Here is a 25141-nt window from a genome sequence, read left to right as displayed (position 1 = left end):
GAATAACATTAGTGATCTCAAAAGTTCATTGTATTAACTTTGACTTTGGAAAAGTGGCATCCACAACAACAACTGCAACTTGTATTTATATAGCACTATTAACGTAGTAAAACATCCCAAGGCACCTCACAGGAGTGTTATCAAATAAAATCTGAGACTGAGCCATGTAAGGACATATTAGGGCAGGTGACCAAAAGCTTGGTCAAAGAGCATCTTGAAGGAGGAAAAAGCGGTAGAGAGGTTTAGGGAAGGAATTCCAGGGCTTTGACAGCTGAAAGCACGGCCACCAATGGCGGAGCGATTAAAATCAGGGATGGTCAATAGGTCAGAATTAGAGGAGCACAGATATCTCGGAGAGTTGTGGGGCTGTAATCCATTTATCTTGTGGCAGAGTGGAAATTGAAGGATAAAATTAATTTAGTACTACACAAATATCTATTTTGCCAACCTAAGTTCTGCGAAATTTACATCAAGCTCACTTGGTTAATTATTACACTTTTCTTGCCAGTCTGAACTCCCGAACTTCTACCGACCTTGGATGGATATCGCAAGCAATTTAACCCATCTGATTGCACATCAGCAGCTTCGTCGTGAAGTTAATAATGTAGGTTCTTCATTTACCACTCTTTTAAAGCATGAACGGTGTTGGCATTGGGCTTGTTTAGCAAAGCCGCACAAAACAGAAATATAAAACAGGAAAAAAGTAGTACTTAAGCCAATGTGCTTCTTGTGTGAAGCTTAATTCATCACCTCAAAGTGCTCTCACCCCTACTGGCAGAACTATAAACACCAGTACTTCGCCCCATTCATCACCATAGGCAGTCTCTCGGAATCGAGAAAGACTTGCTGCCACTCTAAAAATGAATTCTTAGGTGACTGAACAGTCCAATACAAGAACCACAGTCCCTGTCACAGTGTGACAGACAGCCATTGAGGGAGAGGGTGGGTGGGACTTGTTTGCCGCATGCTCTTTCCGCTGCCTGCGCTTAGTTTCTGCATGCTCTCGGTGATGAGACTCCATTACGCTGAAGCTCAAAATATTCTCTTCAGTACATGTAGAATGAAACTTTCAAACATCCCCAAAATATGGTCCTTACAGGCAGAGTAAATTCCAGGGGTGAAGATCAACATAGGGAGCAGTGGGCAAGGGACAAGGAAAGCTGCTGGGTGGCATGATTACATAGGATTACATCGGATATACAGTACAGAAACAGGCCATTCAGGCCAACCAGTGCATGCCAGCGTTTATGCTCCACTCGAGCCTCCTCCCTCATCTAACACTCTAAGCATAACCTTCTATTCCCTTCTCCCTCATATGCTTGTCTAGTCTCCCCTTAAATGCAACTATACTATTTGCCTGAACCACTTCCTGTGGTAGCGAGTTCCACATTCTCATTACTCTTTGGGTAAAGAAGTTTGTTCTGAATTCCCTATTTGATTTCTTGGTGACTATCTTATATTGATGGCCTTGAGTTATGCTCTTCCCCACAAGTGGAAACATTCTCTCTGTATCCATTCTATCAAAACCTTTCATAATTTTCAAGACCTCTATTAGGTCACCCCTCAGCCTCCTTTTTTCAAGAGAAAAGAGACCCTGCCTGTTCATCCTTTCCTGATATGTACACCCTCGCATTTCTGGTATTATCCTTGTAAATCTTCTCAGCACCCTCTTCAGTGCCTCGATATCCTTTTTATAATATGGCGTTCAGAACTACACCCAGTATTCTTAGTGTGGTCTAACCAAGGATTAGCATAACTTTCCTACTTTTCATTCCACCCCTCTAGAAATAAACACTACTGTTTGGTTTGCTTTTTTTATGACCTTGCTAACCTGTGTTGCAACTTTTAGTGATTTGTGTATTTGTACTCCGAGATCCCTTTGTTCCTCTACCCCACCTAGACTCGCACCTTCCAAGTAATAAATAATAAGTGACCTCCCTAATCTTCCTACCAAAATATACTACCTCACATTTATCTGTGTTGAACTTCATTTGCCAATTATTTGCCCATTTTACAAGTTTATTAATGTCTTCCTGTAATTTGTTGCAGTTCTCCTCAGTATTGACTATCCCTCCTAATTTGGTTAGAAACATAGAAAATAGATGCAGGAGTAGGCCATTCGGCCCTTCGAACCTGCACCACCATTCAATAAGATCATGGCTGATCATTCACCTCAGTACCCCTTTCCTGCTTTCTCGCCATACCCCTTGATCCCTTTAGCTGTAAGGGCCATATGTAACTCCCTCTTGAGTAATCCAATGAACTGGCATCAACAACTCTGCGGTAGGGAATTTCACAGGTTAACAACTCTCTGAGTGAAGAAGTTTCTCCTCATCTCAGTCCTAAATGGCCTACCCCTTATCCTTAGACTATGTCCCTTGGTTCTGGACTTCCCCAACATCGGGACCATCTTCCTGCATCTAACCTGTCCCGTCCCGTCAGAATTTTATACGTTTCTATGAGATCCCCTCTCATCCTTCTAAACTCCAGTGAATACAGACCCAATCGATCCAGTCTCTCCTCATATGTCAATCCTGCCATCCCGGGAATCAGTCTGGTGAACCTTCGCTGCACTCCCTCAATAGCTAGAACATCCTTCCTCAGATTAGGAGTCCAAAACTGAACACAATATTCCAGGTGAGGCCTAACCAAGGCACTGTACAACTGCAGTAAGACCTCCCTGCTCCTATACTCAAATCCCCTAGCTATGAAGGCCAACATACCATTTGCCGCCTTCACCGCCTGCTGTACCTGCATGCCAATTTTCAATGACTGATGTACCATGACACCCAGGTCTCGTTGCACCTCCTCTTTTCCTAATCTGCTGCCATTCAGATAATATTCAGCCTTCGTGTTTTTGCCCCCAAAGTGGATAACCTCACATTTATCCACATTATACTGCATCTGCCATGCATTTGCCCACTCATCTAACCTATCCAAGTCACCCTGCAGCCTCTTAGCGTCCTCCTCACAGCTCACACCGCCACCCAGCTTAGTGTCTGCAAACTTGGAGATATTACACTCAATTCCTTCATCTAAATCATTAATGTATATTGTAAATAACTGGGGTCCCAGCACTGAGCCCTGCGGCACCCCACTAGTCACTGCCTGCCATTCTGAAAAGGACCCGTTTATCCAGACTCTCTGCTTCCTGTCTGCCAACCAGTTCTCTATCCACGTCAGTACATTACCCCCAATACCATGTGCTTTAATTTTGCACACCAATCTCTTGTGTGGGACCTTGTCAAAAGCCTTTTGAAAGTCCAAATACACCACATCTACTGGTTCTCCCTTGTCCACTCTATTAGTTACATCCTCAAAAAATTCCAGAAGATTTGTCAAGCATGATTTCCCTTTCATAAATCCATGCTGACTTGGACCGATCCTGTCACTGCTTTCCAAATGCGCTGCTATTTCATCTTTAATAATTGATTCTCACATTTTCCCCACTACTGATGTTAGGCTAACCGGTCTATAATGACCCGTTTTCTCTCTCCCTCCTTTTTTAAAAAGTGGTGTTACATTAGCTACACTCCAGTCCACAGGAACTGATCCAGAGTCGATAGACTGTTGGAAAATGTTCACCAATGCATCCACTATTTCTAGGGCCACTTCCTTAAATACTCTGGGATACAGACTATCAGGCCCTGGAGATTTAACGGGCTTCAATCACAACAATTTCCCTAACACAATTTCCCACCTAATAAGGTACATTTTGCTTTTGGAACCTAGACTGTATGAATTAATTTCCTCTGTTTCCTTTGGCTATGAAGATCCTATGTGAAATGAGTTGAGATAGTGTCACCTCAGTTCCTTGTGCAACTCTTTAGTACACAACTCCCTACTTGACATTTAAAAAACCCATAAAGAAAACTGCTATGACAATGGAAATACCACAGTGGTACAGTACAGTTTGATCTTTTGAGGTGGTGTGAAGGTATATTATTTGACAAATGTTGCACGTGCTTTACCTAACATTGTGCTACATCTGACACGGAACTGCTTGATGCTCAAACTGGAGAAGATTTTCTTTGCAGTTCAGAGTGGCAAAATCACTAATCTGTAACCTTACAGAGGAAATCTCCTCCAACCCGTGTGTGCAAAAAAAATCAAGTACTCCTTTAACCAGCAGATTCATGATGTGTTCAGACACAACAACAACTTGCATTAATATAGTGCCTTTAACGTAAATGTCCCAAGGTGCTTCACGAGCGTTATTAATCAAAATTTGACACCAACCACAGGAGGAGATATCAGGGCAGATGACCAAAAGCTTGGTCAAAGAGACAAATTTTAAGGAGCATCATAACTGATGAGGGAGAAGGAGCGATTTACGGAGGGAATTCCAGAGCTTATGGGGAGCGGGCAGGGAAGTGGCGTTGAGTCCATGATCAGATTAGCCATGATCTTATTGAATGGCGGAGCAGGCTCTATGGGCTAAATGGCCTACTCCTGCTTCTATTTCTGATGTTCTTATCAATGCACTACGACTAATGATGGAGGGATTAAAATCAGGGATGTGCAAGATGCCATAATTGGAGGAGCGCTGAGATCACAAAGGCTTGTTGGATTAGAGAGGGAGAGGCGAGGCCATGGAGGGATTTAAAAACAAGGATGAGAATTTTAAAGCTGAGGTGTTGCTGGACCGGGAGCCAATGTAGGTCAGTGAGCACAGGAGTGATGGGTGAATAGGACTTGGTGTGAGTTAAGATATGGACAGCAGAGTTTTGGATGAGTTCAAGGTTATATATGGTGGAAGATGGGAGGCTGGCTAAGAGAGCATTGGAATAGGCAAGACTAGAGGAGCAAAGGCTTTTTGTGGCTCCAGAACTACCTCAGTACTGCCCCTCCGACAATGGCTTCGATCCTCTCAATATTTAGTTGAAGGAAATTTCTGCTCATCCAATACTAGCTGTCGGACAAACAGTGTGACAAATCAGACAGTGGAGGGGTCAAGAGAGGTAGTGGTGAGGTAGACCTGAGTGTCATCAGCCAACATATATGGAACCTGGAGTTGGTGTTTTCGGATGATGTTGCTGAGGGGCTGCAAAGATTATGAGACATTGAGAACTCTATGAAATATATTAAGCTGTGTTTATTTTCACCGACTCAAGCACATTAGAAACAATGAAGAGGATAGTAACAGATTTCAGGAGGACATACACAGACTGGTAAAATGGGCAGACACATGGTAGATGAAATTTAATGCAGAGAAGTGTGAAGTGATGCATTTTGGTAGAAAGAATGAGGAGAGGTAATATGAACTAAATGGTACAATTTTAAATGGGGTGCAGGAACAGAGACCTGGGAGTGTATGCATACAAATCTTTGAAGGTGCCAGGACAAGTTGAGAAGGCAGTTAAAAAAGCACATGGGATCCTTGGCTTTATTAATAGATAATGTACAAAAGCAAGGAATTTATGCTCAACCTTTATAAAACATTGGTTAGGCCTCAATTGAAGTATTGTGTTCAATTGTGGGCACCACACTTTAGGAAGGATGTCAAGGCTTTGGAGAAGGTGCAGAAGAGAGTTACTAGACTGGTACCAGGAATAAGAGACTTCAGGTATGTGGAAAGATTGGAGAAGCTCTTTGGAGCAGAGAAGGTCAAGAGATGATCTGATGGAGGTGTTCAAAATCGTGAGTGGTTTTGATAGACTAATAAAGGAGAAACTGTTTTCAGTGGCAGAATGGTCAGTAACCAAAGGACACAGATTCAAGGTGATTGGCAAAAGAACCAGGGCAACATGAGGAAACATGCTTTTACATAGTGAGTTGTGATATGGAATGTACTGCCTGAAATGGTGAATGAATAGTAACTTTCAAAAGAATTGGATAAATACTTGAAGGGGAAAAAAAATTACAGCATTCTGGGGAAAGAGCAGGGGGAACGGGACTAATTGGATAACTCTACCAAAGAGCTGGCACAGGCACAATGGGCCGAATGGCCTCGTTCTGTGCTGTATTATTCTATGATTCTAAGTTTTAGTACTTTAATTATGGTGTACAACTCAAATGCAAATTAAGAGCTCCACCATTGCCTTGACCTAAAATATCAAATCTAAATACAGGGGGCTTGACAGGGTAGATGCAGAGAGGATGTTTCCCCTCGTGGGGGAATCTAGAACTAGTGGGCATAGTTTCAGAATAAGGGGTCACCCATTTAAAATGCAAATGAGGAGGAATATCTTCTCTCAGAGGGTCGTGAATCTTTTGAATTCTCTACCCCAGAGAGCTGTGGAGGCTGGGTCATTGAATATATTTAAGGTGGAGATAGACAGGTTTTTGAATGATAAGGGAATCAACGGTTATGGGGAGTGGGTGGGGAAGTGGAGTTGAGGCCAAGATCAGATTAGCCATGATCTTATTGAATGGCGGAGCAGGCTCGAGGGGCCAAATGGCATATTCCTGCTCCTATTTCTTATGTTCTTATGTATAGGAACAGAGCATGGATTTAAATGAAAATTTCTTTTTACCCATTTTGCAAGACACGAGGGAAATATTTTGCATTGAAAGTGCTTGTCCTTATCCGTACAGAAGATTGCTTTACTACATTTGAGTTTGCAGACACCAGACATGGGATGTACAGAAGTGAAACCGAGTAAATTTGAAGAGGGTTCAAAAACATTAAATGCCGCTGATGCATGAAATTTCTTATCACAATTAATCTTGTTTTTCCTAATCTCCGTGATGTCTGCGTCTGAATCAAAAGAGAACTTTCTGACCTGTGGACTCGAGATGAAGTGAGTCATTTTAGACAATATTACATCCATTCAAGTTTCAAGTAACGGGGGATGTTATTCTCGGATAGCATGGGAAGGATTTATTTTGGGTCGATACAGGCCTTCTCCCAGTATAGTAACCTGGCCGATTGGAAGTAGCTGCATTTTTGAACAGTAAAAGTTCCTTCGACTGGGTACCATTTCCATGCTTCTTCGAAAGCTTTATTTTAACCAATTGTCTTCCTCTTCTCCTTTTTTGGAAAGGATGGACTCCTGCAGGTTACAGTTCAACAGGTCTCGATGTCTTCTGGTACCTTGTCTAAGTGACCAAGCTTCGTAAGAACAAATATGAGCAGGAGTCGGCCATCTGGCCCCTCGAGCCTGCTCCGCCATTCAATAAGATCATGGCTGATCTGATCTTGGCCTTAACACTTTCCTGCCCGCTCCGCATAACCCTTGACTCCCTTATCTCAAAAATCCATCTATCTCCACCTTAAATATATTCAATGACCCAGCCTCCACAGCTCTCTGGGGAGAATTCCAAAGACTCACGACCCTCTGAGAGAAGAAATTCCTCCTCATTTCTGTTTCAAATGGGCAACCCCTTATTCTGAGACTATGTCCCCTAGTTCTAGATTCCCCCATGAGGGGAAACATCATCTTTGCATCTACTCTGTCAAGAACCCTCGGAATCTTGTACGCTTCAATACGATCACCTCTCAGTCTTCTAAACTCCAATGAGTATAGGCCCAACCTGCTCAACCTTGCTTCATATGACAACCCTTTCATCTCAGGAATCAACTGAGTGAACCTTCTCTGAACTTCATGAATGACTCTCGATAGTGAAGGTTAGTGGGCGATTCTATCATGGAAACATCACAATTGAGAATTCATGTCCTAATCCAACGATCACGCTTGTCAGCAGGTGTTACTGTATAGGGACCAGGAGCAGGATCCATGGCTGATTTCCTTTCCCTAGCCCAGAAGCACTGACTATATATACTGTACCTATGGCCACCTCTCCTGTCATCAGCTAAGCCAACACAGATTTGGAATTAAATCTGGGACCCTAGGGTCTTGGATGATATTTGGGGATACTGCAAGTGGCTTTTGTGTAACTGTCCCAGGAGGGGCAAAATTAGCTTTGGTTTTAATCCTGGTCCCCATCCAGTAAACCCTGCTACTAAGTGTGCACGTAGAAACATTGAAGTGAGGACAGAATGAATCCCTTTCACAGTCAATTGCCTGTTGACACTCGGGGTCTGAAATTGCCCCTTTTTATAACACCGTTAGCGCCTGGAGGTTTAGGGGGTGCTGTCCTGGTAGTTCTGTGCCCCGTGATTAGCGCCTCAGGCCGGCGATGATGTAATCACCATGTGCGCTGACCCCTCACTGCCCTGTGCTGACCCCTTTGCACTGCCCCGCGGGAGAAATTGCCACGCGGGTCGCGAAGCTGGTGGATATCCACCGCCGGTGAGCCCCTTAAAGGGGAGGCCTTTATCGTCCTGGGCTGGCATTTTTATTTGTCAGCCGACTCTTGCGTCGGCCTGACAATGCCATCCCTTGCATCCACCGGGCCGCCATCGTGCAGCCCGGCACTCCATTTTGGGTGCCGGGTTGCTGGCCCGGTCAATCGCATCCCTGATAGCCCAGTGAAGGCCACCAAAGGGCCTGCAAAGTGCGCAGCGGCCCTCCCCTTTAATTGAAGGGGAGGTATGTTGTAGCGCGTCAGCCCTATGCGAAGCATCCACGTAGCGCTGGGCTCCTCAGCACGGTGCTGGACTGCCGCGTTGGGAGTGCCCACTTCCTTTAAGGGGTGCACGGCCCAATTCCACATCAGAGGCGGGACATCTGGGCCGGGCGTAAGAAGTCCCGGCCTCAATCGGGGCGAGGGACAATTTTGCGGGCTGGGTGTCCAGGCTCAAACTTAAGTGTACTAGTAGGTTGCCACTGTAGATAGAACCAAATACAATATGGGTCATTGTCCTCAATGAGAGCATGGTACAAACTGCTGGATCTCAGGGCAAAGGTTAGACACTCTTGGAGATTAAGGGAATTGGGACTCACCAATATCTAAGCTAGGAGAGCTAAACTCATCTCCACCTGAAAATGTAACTCTAACCCATCTGAAAGTAATTTGTCTGTTAATTATTTTTAACCAAAACGAAGCTGTGACCGTGGGGATTTGAGGGGAAATTTCTTCACCCAGAGGGTGCTGGGGGTCTGGAACCTGCTGCCTGAAAGGGTAGTAAAAGCAGAAACCCTCACCACGTTTAAAAAGTACTTGGATGTGCACTTAAAGTGCCGTAACCTACAGGGCTACGGACCAAGAGCTGGAAAGTGGGATTAGGCTGGATAGCTCTTTGTCGGCAGGCGCAGACACGATGGGCTGAATGGCCTCCTTCCGTGCTGTAAATTTCTATGATTCTATGAAACTGGAAACAGGAGTGGCAACTGGTGTAAAATATACTGTAGGATGGGGTGAATTACAATACGAGTCTTGAATTTAAAACAAATATTTCATCCTCTCTTTGGTTTAACAGATGCAGCTTCTGAGCACGCATTTCCTAATCGGACATAAAGAGTTGCGGTTGGCACACATGGCACTCAGCTTTATTACAATGGGCTATGTGTGGCAGGATGGAGAACACAACAGTATGAAGGTTAAAATGCTTGTCTCTTATGTTATAATACTTGAAAGTTAGTCCAAGGTTACATCTGGCAGTGAAAGCCATTTCGCGACCTTTCAGATGTTTTTTATTTATCTATTAATTTACGGGATGTGGGCATCGCTGGCAAGACCGGCATTTATTGCCCAACTCTAACTGCCCTTGAGAAGTTGGTGGTGAGCCACTTTATACAACTGAGTGTCTCGCTGGACCATTTCAGAGAGCAGTTAAGAGTCAACCACATTGCTGTGAGTCTGGAGTCACATATAGGCCAGACCGGGTAAGGACAGCAGATTTCCTTCCCCAAGGGTCATTAGTGAACCAAATGTGTTTCTATGACAATCCGTTAGTTTCATGGCCACCATTAGTGATACTAGCTTTTCATTCCAGATTTATTTATTAACTGAATTTAAATTCGTGGTGGGATCTGAACTCACGTTTCTGGTTCATTCGTCCAGGCCTTTGACATAACAATCACTATGCTAATGTACCCAGCTCAGCCTTGTGAACCATTGCTGCTTCTTTTTAAATACAGCAGTTGTCTGGAAATGGGGAAATGAGAAAACTGGGAAAAGCAAAACTTTTATGAACGCCTGCTTCTCTCATCCACAGGTCTTTTATTCTTCTATTTTCTTATGTTTATGTTACTTCTATTTTACTATTGGCTTGTTCTCTGAGCAAAAGAGTAGGGAGGAAATCTGCTCCTACACATCTCCAAATGCCACTCTCTTTCAGGCTGCAGGGAGATATGGAACAGCAGCTTCGAGTGACTCTTGGTCCAGACAGCTCTTTTTGTGTTTTGTAGTGCTATATAAATGCAAGTCTTTCTTTCCCTTTTCACGATCCATTAATTTATTTGTTAGATTATGTACTACAGCCACAAATTATTTTGGGCTATAGAAAATCTTGATTTCAGTGTCAGTCAGCATTACCGTTAAACTGAGCCACTGTACAGGTTAGGCTCACTCTACAATTCTTCATTTAGTGCGTTTGTCATCAGGGCCACGCTATCGGTGGACTGACAATGGGGTAGATTTTGACTTTGTGTGATAGAGTAAAACAGTCTGTTTTACATCTCTCTCGGGCTGCCGATTTGCTATCAACTGTTTTACATTATGACACAGTCAAAATATACCCCAATAAGTGGAGTCTGGGCAATCCCCAGGAATATGTTAGAAATGGGGGAGAAATTGGTCTCTTTTGTGCCTCCAGTTAGCGTCTCCGGGGGGGGGGGATAACAGGGCGTTATCGGCTTTGCCACCGTGCGCATCGAGAGTATCAACATTGGTGAACTTGCCTTGCAGATTTAGTGGCAGCGGAAAACTCTAACTTCATGATCTCCTGCACCCCGGAGATCCTGACGTCATCCGGTACGCAGCGTCCCGCTACCGCCCCAGATGCGAATTTTGGTTCCATCCCCTGCAGCATCACCGCGCGTCAACACTGGCAGCTGCAGGAGGCATTGTGAGGTAGGCCGGTTACTTGGGAAGCGGTATTTAAAGGTATTGCTGGTGAGGTTTTATTTAGCACTCAGGGCAGTTTTTTTAACATTGTCTTCTGCTGCGATTGATGAGCCCTGCACTCTGTTAGTATTTGAGGCTGATCACAGGGCCATTAATGAGCAGGGATTCCATTCATTACAGACTGTGCAACGATGGCCTTTCCCTTTAAGGGCGGGAAGGAGCCTCTGATCCCGGCAGCGCTGCACTGGACATTGGGCAGCGCTCTGCCGTTACCGCCCCTCTTGCCTGGTTTAATACTCCAAGGGAAATGGTAGCGTTTGATTTAGCGCTCCACTTCCCTCCTGGATCGCTAAACCGGAAGTTTGTGTCCGCTAGAATCAGGTAGCGCCTGGCGATACTTGTGCGCTTCATAGAAACATTTAAAATTCTGACGGGGTTAGACAGGTTAGATGCAGGAAGAATGTTCCCAATGTTGGGGAAGTCCAGAACCAGAGGTCACAGTCTAAGGATAAGGGGTAAGCCATTTAGGACCGAGATGCGGAGGAACTTCTTCACCCAGAGAGTGCTGAACCTGTGGAATTCTCTACCACAGAAAGTTGTTGAGGCCAATTCACTAAATATATTCAAAAAGGAGTTAGATGAGGTCCTTACTACTCGGGGGATCAAGGGGTATGGCGAGAAAGCAGGAATGGGGTACTGAAGTTGAATGTTCAGCCATGAACTCATTGAATGGCGGTGCAGGCTAGAAGGGCCGAATGGCCTACTCCTGCACCTATTTTCTATGTTTCTATGTTTCTATGCTTCCGTAAAAGTTATCGCCTCAAACGGGGTGTTACGCAATTTCTAGCCCATAGTCACCTAATGCAGTGGCTTTGTTGAGTGGGATACTGGCAGAAATGTGGGATCAGCTAAGGATGAAGAAGGATTTTTTTTTAAAAGCACCTTTGTATGTCATGTACATATTATACCAAAAATGGTTCAATGCAGAATATGACACTGTTGTTGCAAATATTAGAATTCAATCGTGTTGCACCTTGGTACATATCCCAAAGTATCTGTTGCGATACAATAACTCACATTTATTTAGTGCTTTTAAAGTAATTCAAATGTCCCACGGCTTAAGTAAAAATGGATGGTGAGCAAAAGAAGCAGAGAATAGTAGGGGCGACCACAAGCTTTGTCAAAGAGGGGGTTTTAAGGAGGATCTTAAAGGAAGAGAGAAAAAAAGAGAGGTGCAGAGGTTTAGAAGCGGTAATAAAAAGACTTGCATTTATATAGCACCTTTCACAACCTGAGGAGGTCCCAATGCGCTTTACAGCCAGCGAAGTACTTTTTGAAGTGTTGTCACTGTTGTAATGTGGGAATTGTGGCAGACAATTTGTGCACAGCAAGCTCCCACAATCAGCAGATAATCTGTTTTTAGTGATGTTGATTGAGGGATAAATATTAGCCATGACACCGGGGATAACTACCCTGCTCTTCTTCGAAATAGTATCCGGGGATATTTTAGATATTTTATGTCCACCTGAGCAAGCAGACTTGATTTAATGTCTCATCTGAAAGTCGGCACCTCCGACAATGCAGCACTCCCTCAGCACAGCACTGGAGTGTCAGCCTTAAGTTTTTGTGCTTAAGTCTCTGGAGTAGGACTTGAACCCACAACCTTCTAACTCAGAGGCGAGAGTGTTACCCACTGAGCCATGGCTGACACTGGTATTTCAAAATGTGGGGCCTAGGAAGCTGAAGGCTACATGACTGGCAGTAAAGGATTGATTTTTTTTGCTTGTTTTTTTTCGATGCTAGGTGCTGCCCAAGAGCCTTGCAGTGCCGTACTGTGAAGTATCCAAAATCGTTGGACTCCCACCTATCTTAGTTCATGCAGACTGTGTTTTAGCTAATTGGAAGAAGAAGGATGGCAATAGGTAAGAAAGAACATGAAAGAACAATGAATTATTCTTTTATTTGATAAAGGAAAAGCATTCAAGGACCAAATGTAATACAGGTTGAACCTCCCTTATCCGGAACTCCCTTATCTGGAACCACCCCTCGTCCGGATCCATTCCGGTCACTGGGTGGCGCATGCGCAGAACTCTGACATGAACAAATTGACGTCCTTCCTCACTGCCGACTCTCGCAATCGATGGCCTTACCCTGTGATCCATCGCCCCCCCCGCCGCCCGTGATCTCTCTGCCACACTCCCAGCCCCAAGCCAGCCAGCCCCGATATCCCCTTGCTCAGTACCTGTACCATCCAATTTAATGTGACCACCCCTCGTCCGGAAAAATCCCTTATCTGGAACAGGTCAGATCCCAAGGGTTCCGGATAAGGGAGGTTCAACCTATATATCCAAGTTTGCAGATGATACAAAGCTAGGTGGGAATGTAAGTTGTGAGGAGGATGCAAAGAGACTAAGCAAGAAAAAAGCAAATGGAATATAATGTGGAGAATTGTGAAGTTATCCACTTTGGTAGGAAAAATAGAAAAGCAGAGTATTTTTTAAACAGTCAGAGATTGGGAAATGTTGGTGTTCAGAGGGACCTGGGTGTCCTTGTATAAGAATTACTGAAAGTTTACAGGTACAGAAAGCAATTAAGAAAACAAATGGTATTAGAAGAGGATTTGAGTGCAAGAGTAAAGGGAGCCAAAATTACACCCTTCCTTAAGCTCCATTACCGCCTCATTACTGACCCCACACTGAACGGGGGCGACCACCTTTCCGCCCTGCATGGGAAATTGCCCCGCGGGAGCGGCGCTGCTGCCGGTCGGTGCCTCCGACTGGTTTCACCTGCGGGACGATGTGTGTGTATGGGCGGCGCGTCCACCCTTAAAGGGAAGGGCGCACAGCTGACACCTCCATTTTATTTTAATTGCCGGCCGACTCCGAGGTTGGCCCGGCAATGATGGCCACGGGTTCAGCCAGGCTGCCAAGAGGCGGCCCTCTTGGGTACCGGGCCATTGGCCCGGCTGAAACCCTCCCTGGTGGCCCAGTGGACCTAACTAAACTTACTGCAGAGCTCGCAGCGGCCTTCCCCCCTTTAACTGATGTGGCACGTCAGCATCACGCTGACGACTCAGAGCGATGGTCGACCCGCTCCACCGGCACTTCCGCCCCGCTGACAACCCGACATCCGCCCTGATCGAAAAAAAAACAAGAGCTGAATATTGGTCGATCCTCCGGCCTATGGATTGGGGCAGAGAAAAATCTTCAAGAATGTTAGGTGCGCCTACTATTAGTCGGGGGCCAATTTTGGCCCCAAGATGTCTGACTACAATTATATAGGGCCCTGGTGAGACCACACCTGGAGTATTGTGTACAGTTTTGGTCTTACTGAGGAAGGATGTACTTGTTATAGAGGGAGTGCAATGAAGGTTCATCAGACTGATTCCAGGGATGGGGGGGGATTGTCCTATGAGGATAGATTGTGTAGACTAGAGAGACTATTCTCGAGAGTTTAGAAGAATGACGGGTGGTATCATTGAAACATACAAAATTCTTACAGGGCTTGACAGGATAGAAGCATGGAAGATGTTTCCCCTGGCTGAGGAATCTAGAACCAGGGTTCACAGTCTATGAATAAGGGGTCAGCCATTTAGGACTGAGATGAGGAGAAATGTCTTCACTTAAAGGGTGGTGTATCTTTGGAATTCTCTACAGCCAGAGGGCTGTGGAGGCTCAGTCTTCGAGTATATTCAAGACTGAGATCGCTAGATTTTTGAATATTAAGGGAATCAAGGGATACGGGGATCGTGCGGGAAAGTGGAGTTGAAGTAGAAGATCAGCCATGATCTTAGTGAATGGGGAAGCAGGCTCAAGGGCCTGCTCCTATTTTTTATGTTCTTATGTTGTTATGTATAGGGACATAATTATTGTTGTGATGATGTTTTTACCCCTCAGTGGTTATTGTGAATTGATCAAGCTTCTTGCAAGACACTTCAATTCCTCCTGACTTTCCCCCTTTATCTTTCAAAGCCTGAAGATGACACCTGCTGGGATATAACTCCCGGGATATGGTGGCCATTTGATATCTCAGGAAATTGTCCATTCATCATGTATGAGCCTTGTAAATGAATACTGGCACGCTATTCAGTTACAGGATTTGTCATCTGATGTCTACATGTGCGCATTTCAAGTAGGGCAGGAGCAGAAATCCTTGAATTTTTTTTTCCTTTCTCAAGCTGCTTCATCCGAGGTCAGCTAACTCTGCATAAACAGAGAATAATTCTGTTATCTTTTGGGTCTCAATACCACCCAGTCAGTGAGCTACAAATTCCAGACACTTTACCAAATTTGTGTAGTGACGTGATGAAGACATTAAAAAAATTACTCATTGTTTTGAATTTTTAACTTTCAAGTCTACCCCTCAAAAAATCAAATTGCACACTTTTGCAAAAATTTTTTATGGAAATGCAAAACCTGCCCTGATAACCAACAAGGAGTTATCGGAGAAAGTTGTTTGTTATGTTTTGTGATTGAAAAATTGATCGGTATAATAACGCCAAAATTGCTAAGACGCTGTATTTGAATTCTGAGCCCTTTAAATGCCCTGGATTTGCACAGGCGATTACTTTCACTGACGTTCTCCATCTCGTCACTGTGACGTGAAGCTAAACTTTAGAACAAGTGGTGCAAGGCTATAGTAAGCATAGCTGACCCAGGAGCTTTTTGCATTTCCGATCATAAGCAGGTTTTTCACAATAAGCAAATGACTTGGATGAATTTCCAAATCCTTTGCTAACAGGTAGGCAATCTATTTTAATTATTTCTTCCGCCTAAGTGCATGGAAAATGAAAAAAAATCTTCTCTCCTCGGAGTGGGTTGTTTTAGTTCAGACCTGAAAGGAAGCCTATGTCTGGCACAGCATCCCCTTCAATAACTGCGATAACCACAAACAATTTTCACTATCAATTCCTATCCAGTATTGTATATTTGTTTTATCCATAGGATCGCAAGACAAAGCACAAAGGAAACCCTAGTTGCCATAGCTCCACCCTAATGGATTGGCTTTGCTAAAATTCATATGAAAATAAATGATTGATAGCATGATGCTGGGCAAAGCCACTCCATGCTACATCCTCCTCTGGTGCCTAACATCCACTCCCTGCTTCATGAGGGAGTTTCTATTAATTGTGGTCACAAGCTCACTTTTCATGTTAAATGTCTCACTTTTCACATTAAAAAGAAATCCCCTGTAAGGTGGCTGATATCTTTGCTTTTTAATGCAAAACTGTAGAAAATACTAACTTTTATTTCCCCATTCCTTTCACATAAATCTTTGGTGAATCTTTCCAGGTCGATGGAGCTGAGGTAAATATTGGGACTATTTATTGTTCTGTTCCCCTTATAAATGCTGCCTTTCAAATTGGGAAAAGATGTATGGAAGCAGAGAGAATGAATAGCCTCCCATCAAATTTGAGCCAGATACAACTTTTTCTCCTTTCCTGTATTTTGGTGGCCATGTCTTCAGCTGCCACCAGAGCTTAGGGCTTCCTAAGCTCTGCAATTCCCCGCCTAAACCTCTCCGCTTCTCTACCTCCTGCAAGACGCTTGATATAACCTATCTCTTTGATCAAGTTTTTGGTCACCTGCCCTAATTTCTCCTCGTGTGGCTCAATGTCAAATTTTTTATCTCATAATACTTCTGTGAAGCATGTTGGGACGTTTCACTACGTTAAAGGCGCTATATAAATACAAGTTGTTGTTGCTGAATGTTGCTTTTACTCAACTAGCTTTGGGCTCAGGAGATAAATGTGTAGAATTTTCTCTTTTGAGGTTAACTGGGTGAAATCAAGTCCATGACCAATGGGTGGTGACCTGGGAAAGAGGGCATGATGGGCCAGCTAGCCTTTTCTCATTCAATGCTTTCTTAAATTTTTAATAGTAACTTTCCAATTTCATTGCACTTGCATGTGTGCATAAGCTTACGTCTATCAGTGTCGGGAGGAAACACATCTTGATCTTACTAAGTTTATCTCTGCTGATTAATCAAAATTGAGATAAACATGGATTAATGCTTTTGAGTTCATTGTAGCATTTGATGTATTATTTTTGGAAGGTACTGATGCAGTTCTCGGCTGGATTTACCCTACAATCCATTCATCTCCAGATCAGATAAAAAGATTAAAGCCCTCCTCTCCCTGCTGGTTTGTAAGGGTTCAACATGAAATGTGTTTGAGCAGCCTCAATTCACTTCCAACTGGCACAAGGTCATAGGCAAATCTGTGCACAATTTTGAACAATCAATGTTATACTTGTTTTGTAGTATCCCATTAAAGTCACTGTAGAATGATATATGTGGTCACAGCGACAAAATAGATTTACATCATTTTGGCTTCACTGCAACAGTGTCATATCATTGCTGTCAGTTATTACTTGCCTACAGTGGGCATGAGTCTGATCCCTCGGGTTGTCAGAGGCTGTGCGAGAAGGAATGTCTGTGTGCAAACCTGATTATTCTGGCTATAGAGATCGGTGCACCAGTTGTTGATAAGACTGGGGGCACTTTTGTGCATTCACGTATGTAACATACAATGTTCAGCATGCACGGACTGTGAATTTGAGAGGGAGTGGAGCTTTCAGGGTCTGCAGCCAGTATGATTTGATGCGTAGAAGGAGCCTTTTAAAAGGGACACTCTATCCCTGCTATGTCCAACCTAGGGGTCCTTGATGTTAATACTGGATGCTAAAAGTGCATAAGTCCCCAGTATTAACACCTGTCATCTTGGTAGGTATAAACATTCACCCCCAAAATTCTTGAACTTATTTCCGAAAATAATTTTTCCCAATCCGCTTTGTGGGGTCTCTGTCGCTGAAAAGGTTCCCTAGTGCATTTCCTTTGAGATCTATCATCTTGCTGCACAGAATCTAACCATTGCTTTCTCACTATATGTCCCAGCCCAACCCTTATACAGGTTGAACCTCCCTTATCCAGAACTCCCTTATCCGGAACCACCCCTCTGGGTGGCGCATGCGCAGAACTCCGACATGAACAAATTGAAGTTCTTCCTTGCTGCCGACTCCTGCAATCGCTGGCCTGACCCCGCGATCCACCACCACCACCCCCTCCGCACCCCCATGATCTCTCTGTGCTCACTCCCAGCCTCAAGCCAACCAACCCCGATATCCCCTTGTACCTGTACCATCCAATTTAACGTAACCACTCCTCGTTCTGAAAAATCCCTTATCCACAGCAGGCCAAGTCCCGAGGGTTCTGGATAAGGGATGTTCAACCTGTATCTGTCCAGCTATAGGGAACCACACTTCTATCTCTAAAGATTACTGCTCACTTTTGGAAGTGGAACTTTCAGTCACTATGCCCATCCTCTTTAGAACTCTTTCCTAAAACGACCTTGCTTTCCTGCATCTCCCTAACTGCCCCTTTAAATTCTGATTGCTTTGATTTCTCCTCCCATCTCAATTTCTCCTGAAATAGCAACAAAAAAGGCTTATTGTTCTAAAGAAGAGCAGGCACCCAAAATGTCATTACCAATACTTTCTATTGACAAATGCTAACTAGGTATTTTCAGTTTTTATGTCAGATTTCAAGAACATGTAGTTTTTCATTTTTCATTTTAATGTGTCCTGACTTATACTCTAGGACCACCTTCTCCTCTTGTATAAACTGCTCTGAGATATTCTTGTACGTAAGGAGCCCTATTATAAATGCTATTGTGATTTTTTAAAATATATTCGTTCATGGGATGTGTACGTCGCTAACAAGGCCAGCATTTATTGCCCATCCCTAATTGCCCTCGAGAAGATGGTGTTAAGCCACTTTCTTGAACCACGGCAGTCCTTGTGAAGGTGCTCCCACAGTGCTGACTTTGTCGTAGCAGTTTGTTGCAGCTGAGTGGCTTGCTCAGCCATTTCAGGCAGCAGTTAAGAGTCAACCACATTGCTATGCGTCTGGAGTCACATATAGGCCAGACCAGGTAAGGGCAGCAGATTTCCCTAAAGGACATTAGTGAACCAGATGGGTTTTTACGACAATCCGGTAGTTGCATGGTCACAATTACTGAGACTAGCTTTTTATTCCAGATTTATTTAATTAACTTAATTTAAATTCCTCAGCCTGCCATGGTGAGATTTGAACACACGTCTCTGGATCATTAGACCAGGCCCCTGGATTACGAGTCCAGTAACATAACCACTATGCTACCGTACCCCAATTTTAGCTGTTGGAAAATTGTACAAATAATTTCGTCAAACAAGTTCTATCCCAAAAGGTGTTCAGTGTTGAAGCTCCATTTAAAAGATGTCCAACAAATTTAACAGAGTAAGACTGCAGGGATAAGATTCAGGCATATCTGAGTATGTTAAATTGTATTGGTAATTAAAAAAGGAAGACTTGCATTTACGACCTCAGGACGTCCGAAAGCACTTTACAGCCAATGAAGTACTTTTGAAGTGGTCACTGTTGTAATGCAGGAAACAGGGCAGTCAATTTGCACATAGCAAGCTCCCAAAAACAGCAATGTGATAATGACCTGATAATCTGTTTTTAGTGATATTGATTGAGGGATAAATATTGGCCAGGACACCGGGATAACTCCCCTGCTCGTTTTCAAAATAGTCCATGGGATCTTTTATGTCCATGAGAGGGCAGACGGGGCCTCAGTTTAACGTCTCATCTGAAAGATGGCACCTCTGACAGTGCAGCACTCTCTCAGCACTGCACTGGAGTGTCAACCTAGATTTTTGTGTTAAAGTCTCTGGTGGGACTTGAACCCACAACCTTCTGACTCAGAGGCAAGTTGCCCACTGAGCCATGGCTGAAAATTTGAAACGGTTGAAAAAATTGTGACACAGAAAAGACTGACTTTCAGTTTTTTATATATGCTGGTACTTTGTGTGGCCACTAGATGGTAATATATTTCTTTCAGAAATTTGGACACTATCTTAGCACTGCCTGGAGGAGACAGCCTGAAGGGATTCTTCCTGGTGACACTGGAAGTGGAACTGGCTGCAGTACAAGGCATCAAGGTACACAGAACCATCCAAGAAATGACAAAAGATGTTACAAGTTTGAAGTAGTATACGTGTGATGCTTGGCCCAAGAGCATTGTTCTGATTTTATTGATATTCCTGTAACTGTCTAAAATCAACTGTGATTTATTGTGTTCAAGTTAGTTATCCGGCAATTATTTTCTGACGAGATGTACACTGGCTTTCAAATTGTTGACAGTGTAAAAAAACTGTTCACAGATCAGCACTTATGGATGGTTATGGATAAATGTGAGGTTATCCACTTTGGTGGTAAAAACAGAGAGACAGACTATTACCTGAATGGTGACAGATTAGGAAAAGGAGAGGTGCAACGAGACCTGGGTGTCATGGTACATCAGTCATTGAAGGTTGGCATGCAGGTACAGCAGGCGGTTAAGAAAGCAAATGGCATGTTGGCCTTCATAGTGAGGGGATTTGAGTACAGGGGCAGGGAGGTGTTGCTACAGTTGTACAGGGCCTTGGTGAGGCCACACCTGGAGTATTGTGTACAGTTTTGGTCTCCTAACTTGAGTAAGGACATTCTTGCTATTGAGGGAGTGCAGCGAAGATTCACCAGACTGATTCCCGGGATGGTGGGCCTGACCTAACAAGACAGACTGGATCAACTGGGCTTGTATTCACTGGAGTTCAGAAGAATGAGAGGGGACCTCATAGAAACGTTTAAAATTCTGACGGGTTTAGACAGGTTAGATGCAGGAAGAATGTTCCCAATGTTGGGGAAGTCCAGAACCAGGGGTCACAGTCTAAGGATAAGGGGTAAGCCATTTAGGACCGAGATGAGGAGAAACTTCTTCACCCAGAGAGTGGTGAACCTGTGGAATTCTCTACCACAGAAAGTAGTTGAGGCCAATTCACTAAATATATTCAAAAGGGAGTTAGATGAAGTCCTTACTACTCGGGGGATCAAGGGGTATGGCGAGAAAGCAGGAAGGGGGTACTGAAGTTTCATGTTCAGCCATGAACTCATTGAATGGCAGTGCAGGCTAGAAGGGCTGAATGGCCTACTCCTGCACCTATTTTCTATGTTTCTATGTTTCTATGTTATATTGAGGTTTATATCGGCTTTATTTCCAAATTGGGAGTAGTATGCCTTCCTCAAGCTAGTGTGACCTGGCACCAAAGTGCTTCTACTGTTACTACAGTGCTATTGACCTGTGCATTTTAAGCATGGCTGATATTGTCAGAACATAAGAGCATAAGAATTAGGAGCAGGAGTAGGCCATATGTCCCTTATGAGCCTGCTCCGCTATTCAGCAAGATCATGTCTGATCTTTTGAGCTGAACTCCATTGTTCCACCCGATCCCCCATATCCCTGGATTCCCCTAGGTCCAACAATCTATCTATCTCAGCCTTGAATATACTCAACAATTCAGCAGCCACAGCCCTTTGGGGTAAAGAATGTCAAAGATTCACAGCCTTTTAAGTGAAGAAATTCCTACTCATCAGTCTTAAAGGCCAATCCCTTATCCTGAGACCATGCTCCCTGATTACTGCAGACTTCGACAAGTTGACCACACCAACCTCCTCTAATGCCTCTCTTCCATTACCCAGCTCAGAGAGATAGGCTCTCATTTGGTTCCACTCTTACCTATCCAATCATAGCCAGAGAATCACCAGTACTGGCTTCTCTTCCTTGCACTGTTACCTCCAAGGTCTCTCAAGGGTGGTCCACTTCTCTACATGTTGCTACTTAGCGACATCATTCGAAGACATGAGGTCAGTACATTTGTACTACCACCACCCAGCTCTACCTCTCCACCACCTCTCTCGACCCATCTCATCAGCATGATTGTCTAGCATCCAGTCCTAGATGAACCATAACTTCTTTCAGTTCATATTTGGAAGATTGAAGCTGTCATTCAGTCCCTCACCACAAATTCATATACCTTCTCCATCAGTTCTATCCACCTCCCCAGCCACCATCTCCGGGTGAACAAGACCGATAGGCAACTTTGGCATCCCATCTTACCTGGAGCTGAGCTACTGACCCCATATCCTCTGCATCACAAAGGTCTTCAATTTCTACCTCCACAACACAGCCGGTCTCCACCTATCTGCTGCCAAAACCCTCACCCATGTCCACAGGTCAATAGCACTGTAGTAACAGTAGAAGCACTTTGGTACCAAATGGTTGCTGTGCTTAGTGGAGTCATTTACTGTTATGTATTGTCCAGGTACATTAAATGTATAAGTACAATGGTGCGCCACAAAGGGAGACCTGAAAGTACCTGCAAGACAGAGTATAAAAGGCTGCCCACCACACCTGAGAGTCACTCTGGAGTTACAAAATAAAGGACTAAGGTCACAGCAGTTACTACAACACGAGACTGTGTGGAGTCAGTGATTTGAGTGCTACATACATCATATTTACGGTGTGTATTAAAACACTGCAGAGGGCTGTGATCAGGGCCCAGGAGAGGCGGGAGTTCGGGGCCCAGAAGAGCATGGGTCAGCCCACACTGCGATATGTGTGCGCACTTGGTCTGTGCAGCAGAGCTGGTCTCCAGCCGTCTTGGTTAATCCTTGCCACTGGACCTAGCTCTGTCAAGCCCGTGTGGTGGCTGGGGTGCAACGGTCACCCCACATTAAAAAAATTCCACGTACAGGCATCTTCCACCCTTCAAGATGTAGTTCGGGATCCGGAATATTAGGTCCTTCGTTGAAACACCTGTGAATTCATCCCTTTTCGGTGTGGAAGCAAGTCATCCTCGTTTCAAGGGACTGCCTATGATGATGAGTGTGACCTGCCTATCTTAATCTTCTCCCTCAGCGCCCTGTACTGCCTGGTTTATGAGTGTCCTCCTGCCAAGCCTCTGCCAATGCCCCCCTTGGCTGCTCTTCAAGGAAGAGATTGACAATGCCTTACGGATGACTATCCTAGTTTGTCCCGCTGTCCATAGGGGCATGCTAGGCCACCATTCAATCCCTCTCCATAGCAGTACCATTGAGATGAGGCGCTCTTAAGAAACAAGAAATAGGAGCAGCAGTAGGCCATAAGGCCCCCTTGAGCCTGCTCCGCCATTCAATAAAATCATGGCTGATCTTCTACATCAACTCCACTTTCATGCCCGATCCCCATATTCCTTGATTCCCGTATCCACATCCCCATATCCCTGAATTCCATTTAGCACACTCTCCCCTGAAATTGCAGCACGCATAATCTCGTTGCTAATCTCTTGGTTGGGCCAAATTAAATGACTACTGGATTGAAAGAGAATCCCTTCATCTGCACGAGGTGCCCAGGAAAATGCAAGCCTAATGTGGCTACAGTTGAGTATGATCTCAGCTAGGGTCGTTGATTCATATCTCAAATTATTTTTGTTGCAAAAAGAGATACTATTTTGGTAAAAAGTAGGAGTTGTAATTGTGTTTAGTGTAAGTAAATTCGTTCTTTTTTTTAACCTAAAAGATGCTGTTCATCTGCCAAAAAGTGGTACTGCCGCAGCTCTGCTTGCTGTTGTGGTTCCGACCAAAGCTGTTAATAGCAGCATTAGAACTGTCTACTGTGCTATTCACAACAGCAGTTTTTCTTTTGAAGAAATATTCAGCTCCAGGTTAAGATCACACCATTCAAAAACTGTTGAAATGTGCAGTGCTTAACAGCTTAGGTCAGGGATATCAGAGCAACCACATTAGCTATGACAGTGCCATCTTTTGGCAGAACATGCTGTAATGCAGACATTATATGTCATCATGTGTTGAACTGGAAGTTTGTGAACATGAACAAGCTTCTGCCATAGTGTACATCAAACTATACGATTCACAAAGATCTCCATTACATCCATGAAACAGAAGACCCAGTAAAATCACTTTTTCTAAGCATAGCAAACTGGAGGATGAACAAATTAAAACAAAAGGAACAGCCCTTTTTTTGTTGAATCCTCACCAGACGGATACTGGGGCTGGATTTTCATTTTGATGACACCTCTGTTGGCGCACCGGATGGTCTGGAAATGGTTTCTGCCCAGGCGGCCAGCTTCCAGCGGCCCACCGGGAAATATGGTGTTGGTTTTGCGGCGGCGCTGAGCAGTACTGCCCAGGAGCGTCGCGTCGGTGTACAACGTCCCCGGTTTCAACAGTGGTATGATATTTGGTTGGAGCAGCACTCGTAGCGCCCCGTAGTGAGACCGCCAGAGAAAACGGGCGGCCAGAGCTGTTCCGATGGCGGTGAGGGAAGGAATGACTGCATGAGGCAAGTGTGATTGTTTTTGTTTTCTTTTTGCGATTTATCTTTATTTGGGGGTCAGTAATATATTGGGAATGTTTTCTGCGCCAATTTTTATTTTTTGCAGGGAGGCCTCTCTTAGGGCATTCCGAAGCCGGCTCCTTAAAACGTGATTTTAAGTTGCTCAGCCGGCCTAGCACCCTAAGAGAGGTGTGGAATGCCTCCCTTAGCGCTCCACTTCATACTAAGGGCCCAGCTGCTGAAGTTTGTGGCTGCCAACGCAAACCATTGCCCAGTGCAAAATTTACCGCCTCGCCGCATTAGCACCCCAAAAAGCCTCCAACTGAAAATCCAGCCCCTTGAATGGAGGACTGTGATCTACATTCCATTGTCTCCTTTCACATTCATTGGAACAGAACTTCATGATATCAAAACGTATGTGTATTTGAATGTATAATATTTTATGTTATCCCCCCGCTCCCACAGGCTGTTTCCATTGCAACTGAAGCAGTATTGCAGCATGACGATGATTCAATTAAAAATGCTTTGCAAGATATGGCTGAATCAATTAGGAAGATGAATCAATCTCTCAAGATGATGGATGGTAAGCTCAGTCACAATTATACTGATGACATTGGGTTGCTTGATCATCCAAACATAACGCTGACTGATCAAACTGGCATAGGTTTTTAAATGGCTGAAATAGAAGCATCATTATTTAAATTGTGTTGTTATTTCATTGGAACATGTAGAAAAGCAATAATCACGATCAAAAGGGTGATGGATGCACATCTGACAGATAGAAAGATCAAATACAAGAGGAAATATGAGTTGTCTCATGTATAGAAGGACTCTGTTCAGATAGGAACATAGGTTTACAAGGTTTACAATCTGTATGGTTCACTTAAAAAAAAATCATTGACAGGATGTAGGCATCGATGGCTAGGCCAGCATTTATTGCCCTTGAGTGGCTTGCTAGGCTATGTCAGAGGGGCAGTTAAGAGTCAACCACATTGCTGTGGGTCTGGAATCACATACAGGCCTGACCAGGTAAGGATGACAGATTTCCTTCCCTAAAGGACATTATTGAACCAGATGGATTTTTACAACAATCCA

The 25141-nt window shown here is 44.2% G+C and overlaps 1 protein-coding gene and 1 long non-coding RNA gene across 6 annotated transcripts in view; one reads left to right on the top strand and one right to left on the bottom strand.

Annotated features, from left to right (window-relative positions):
• Nucleotides 1–25141, bottom strand: part of LOC139234966 (uncharacterized) — an 83397-nt gene that overhangs the window by 15568 nt on the left and 42688 nt on the right. The gene's annotated exons all lie outside the window — the stretch shown is intronic.
• The window catches only part of ido1 (indoleamine 2,3-dioxygenase 1), a 56281-nt gene that overhangs the window by 8415 nt on the left and 22725 nt on the right, over nucleotides 1–25141 (top strand). For 2 of the 5 annotated variants that reach the window (XM_070865953.1, XM_070865957.1), the window contains exons 2-7: nucleotides 509–604; nucleotides 9266–9385; nucleotides 12658–12776; nucleotides 16146–16160; nucleotides 19736–19835; nucleotides 24512–24629. In XM_070865953.1, coding sequence (XP_070722054.1) covers nucleotides 539–604; nucleotides 9266–9385; nucleotides 12658–12776; nucleotides 16146–16160; nucleotides 19736–19835; nucleotides 24512–24629 — 538 coding nt within the window. In that variant the 5' untranslated portion in view covers nucleotides 509–538. Of the gene's footprint in view, nucleotides 1–508; nucleotides 605–9265; nucleotides 9386–10695; nucleotides 10861–12657; nucleotides 12777–16145; nucleotides 16161–19735; nucleotides 19836–24511; nucleotides 24630–25141 lie in introns of those variants that run through there. The other 3 variants (XM_070865956.1, XM_070865954.1, XM_070865955.1) reach the window with 3 other exon arrangements.

Source organism: Pristiophorus japonicus, chromosome 22, assembly GCF_044704955.1.
Source record: "Pristiophorus japonicus isolate sPriJap1 chromosome 22, sPriJap1.hap1, whole genome shotgun sequence".
NCBI classification, from domain to species: domain Eukaryota; kingdom Metazoa; phylum Chordata; class Chondrichthyes; family Pristiophoridae; genus Pristiophorus; species Pristiophorus japonicus.
Note: the sequence above shows the minus strand (reverse complement) of the source record. Positions and strands in the feature narration are given on the sequence as shown.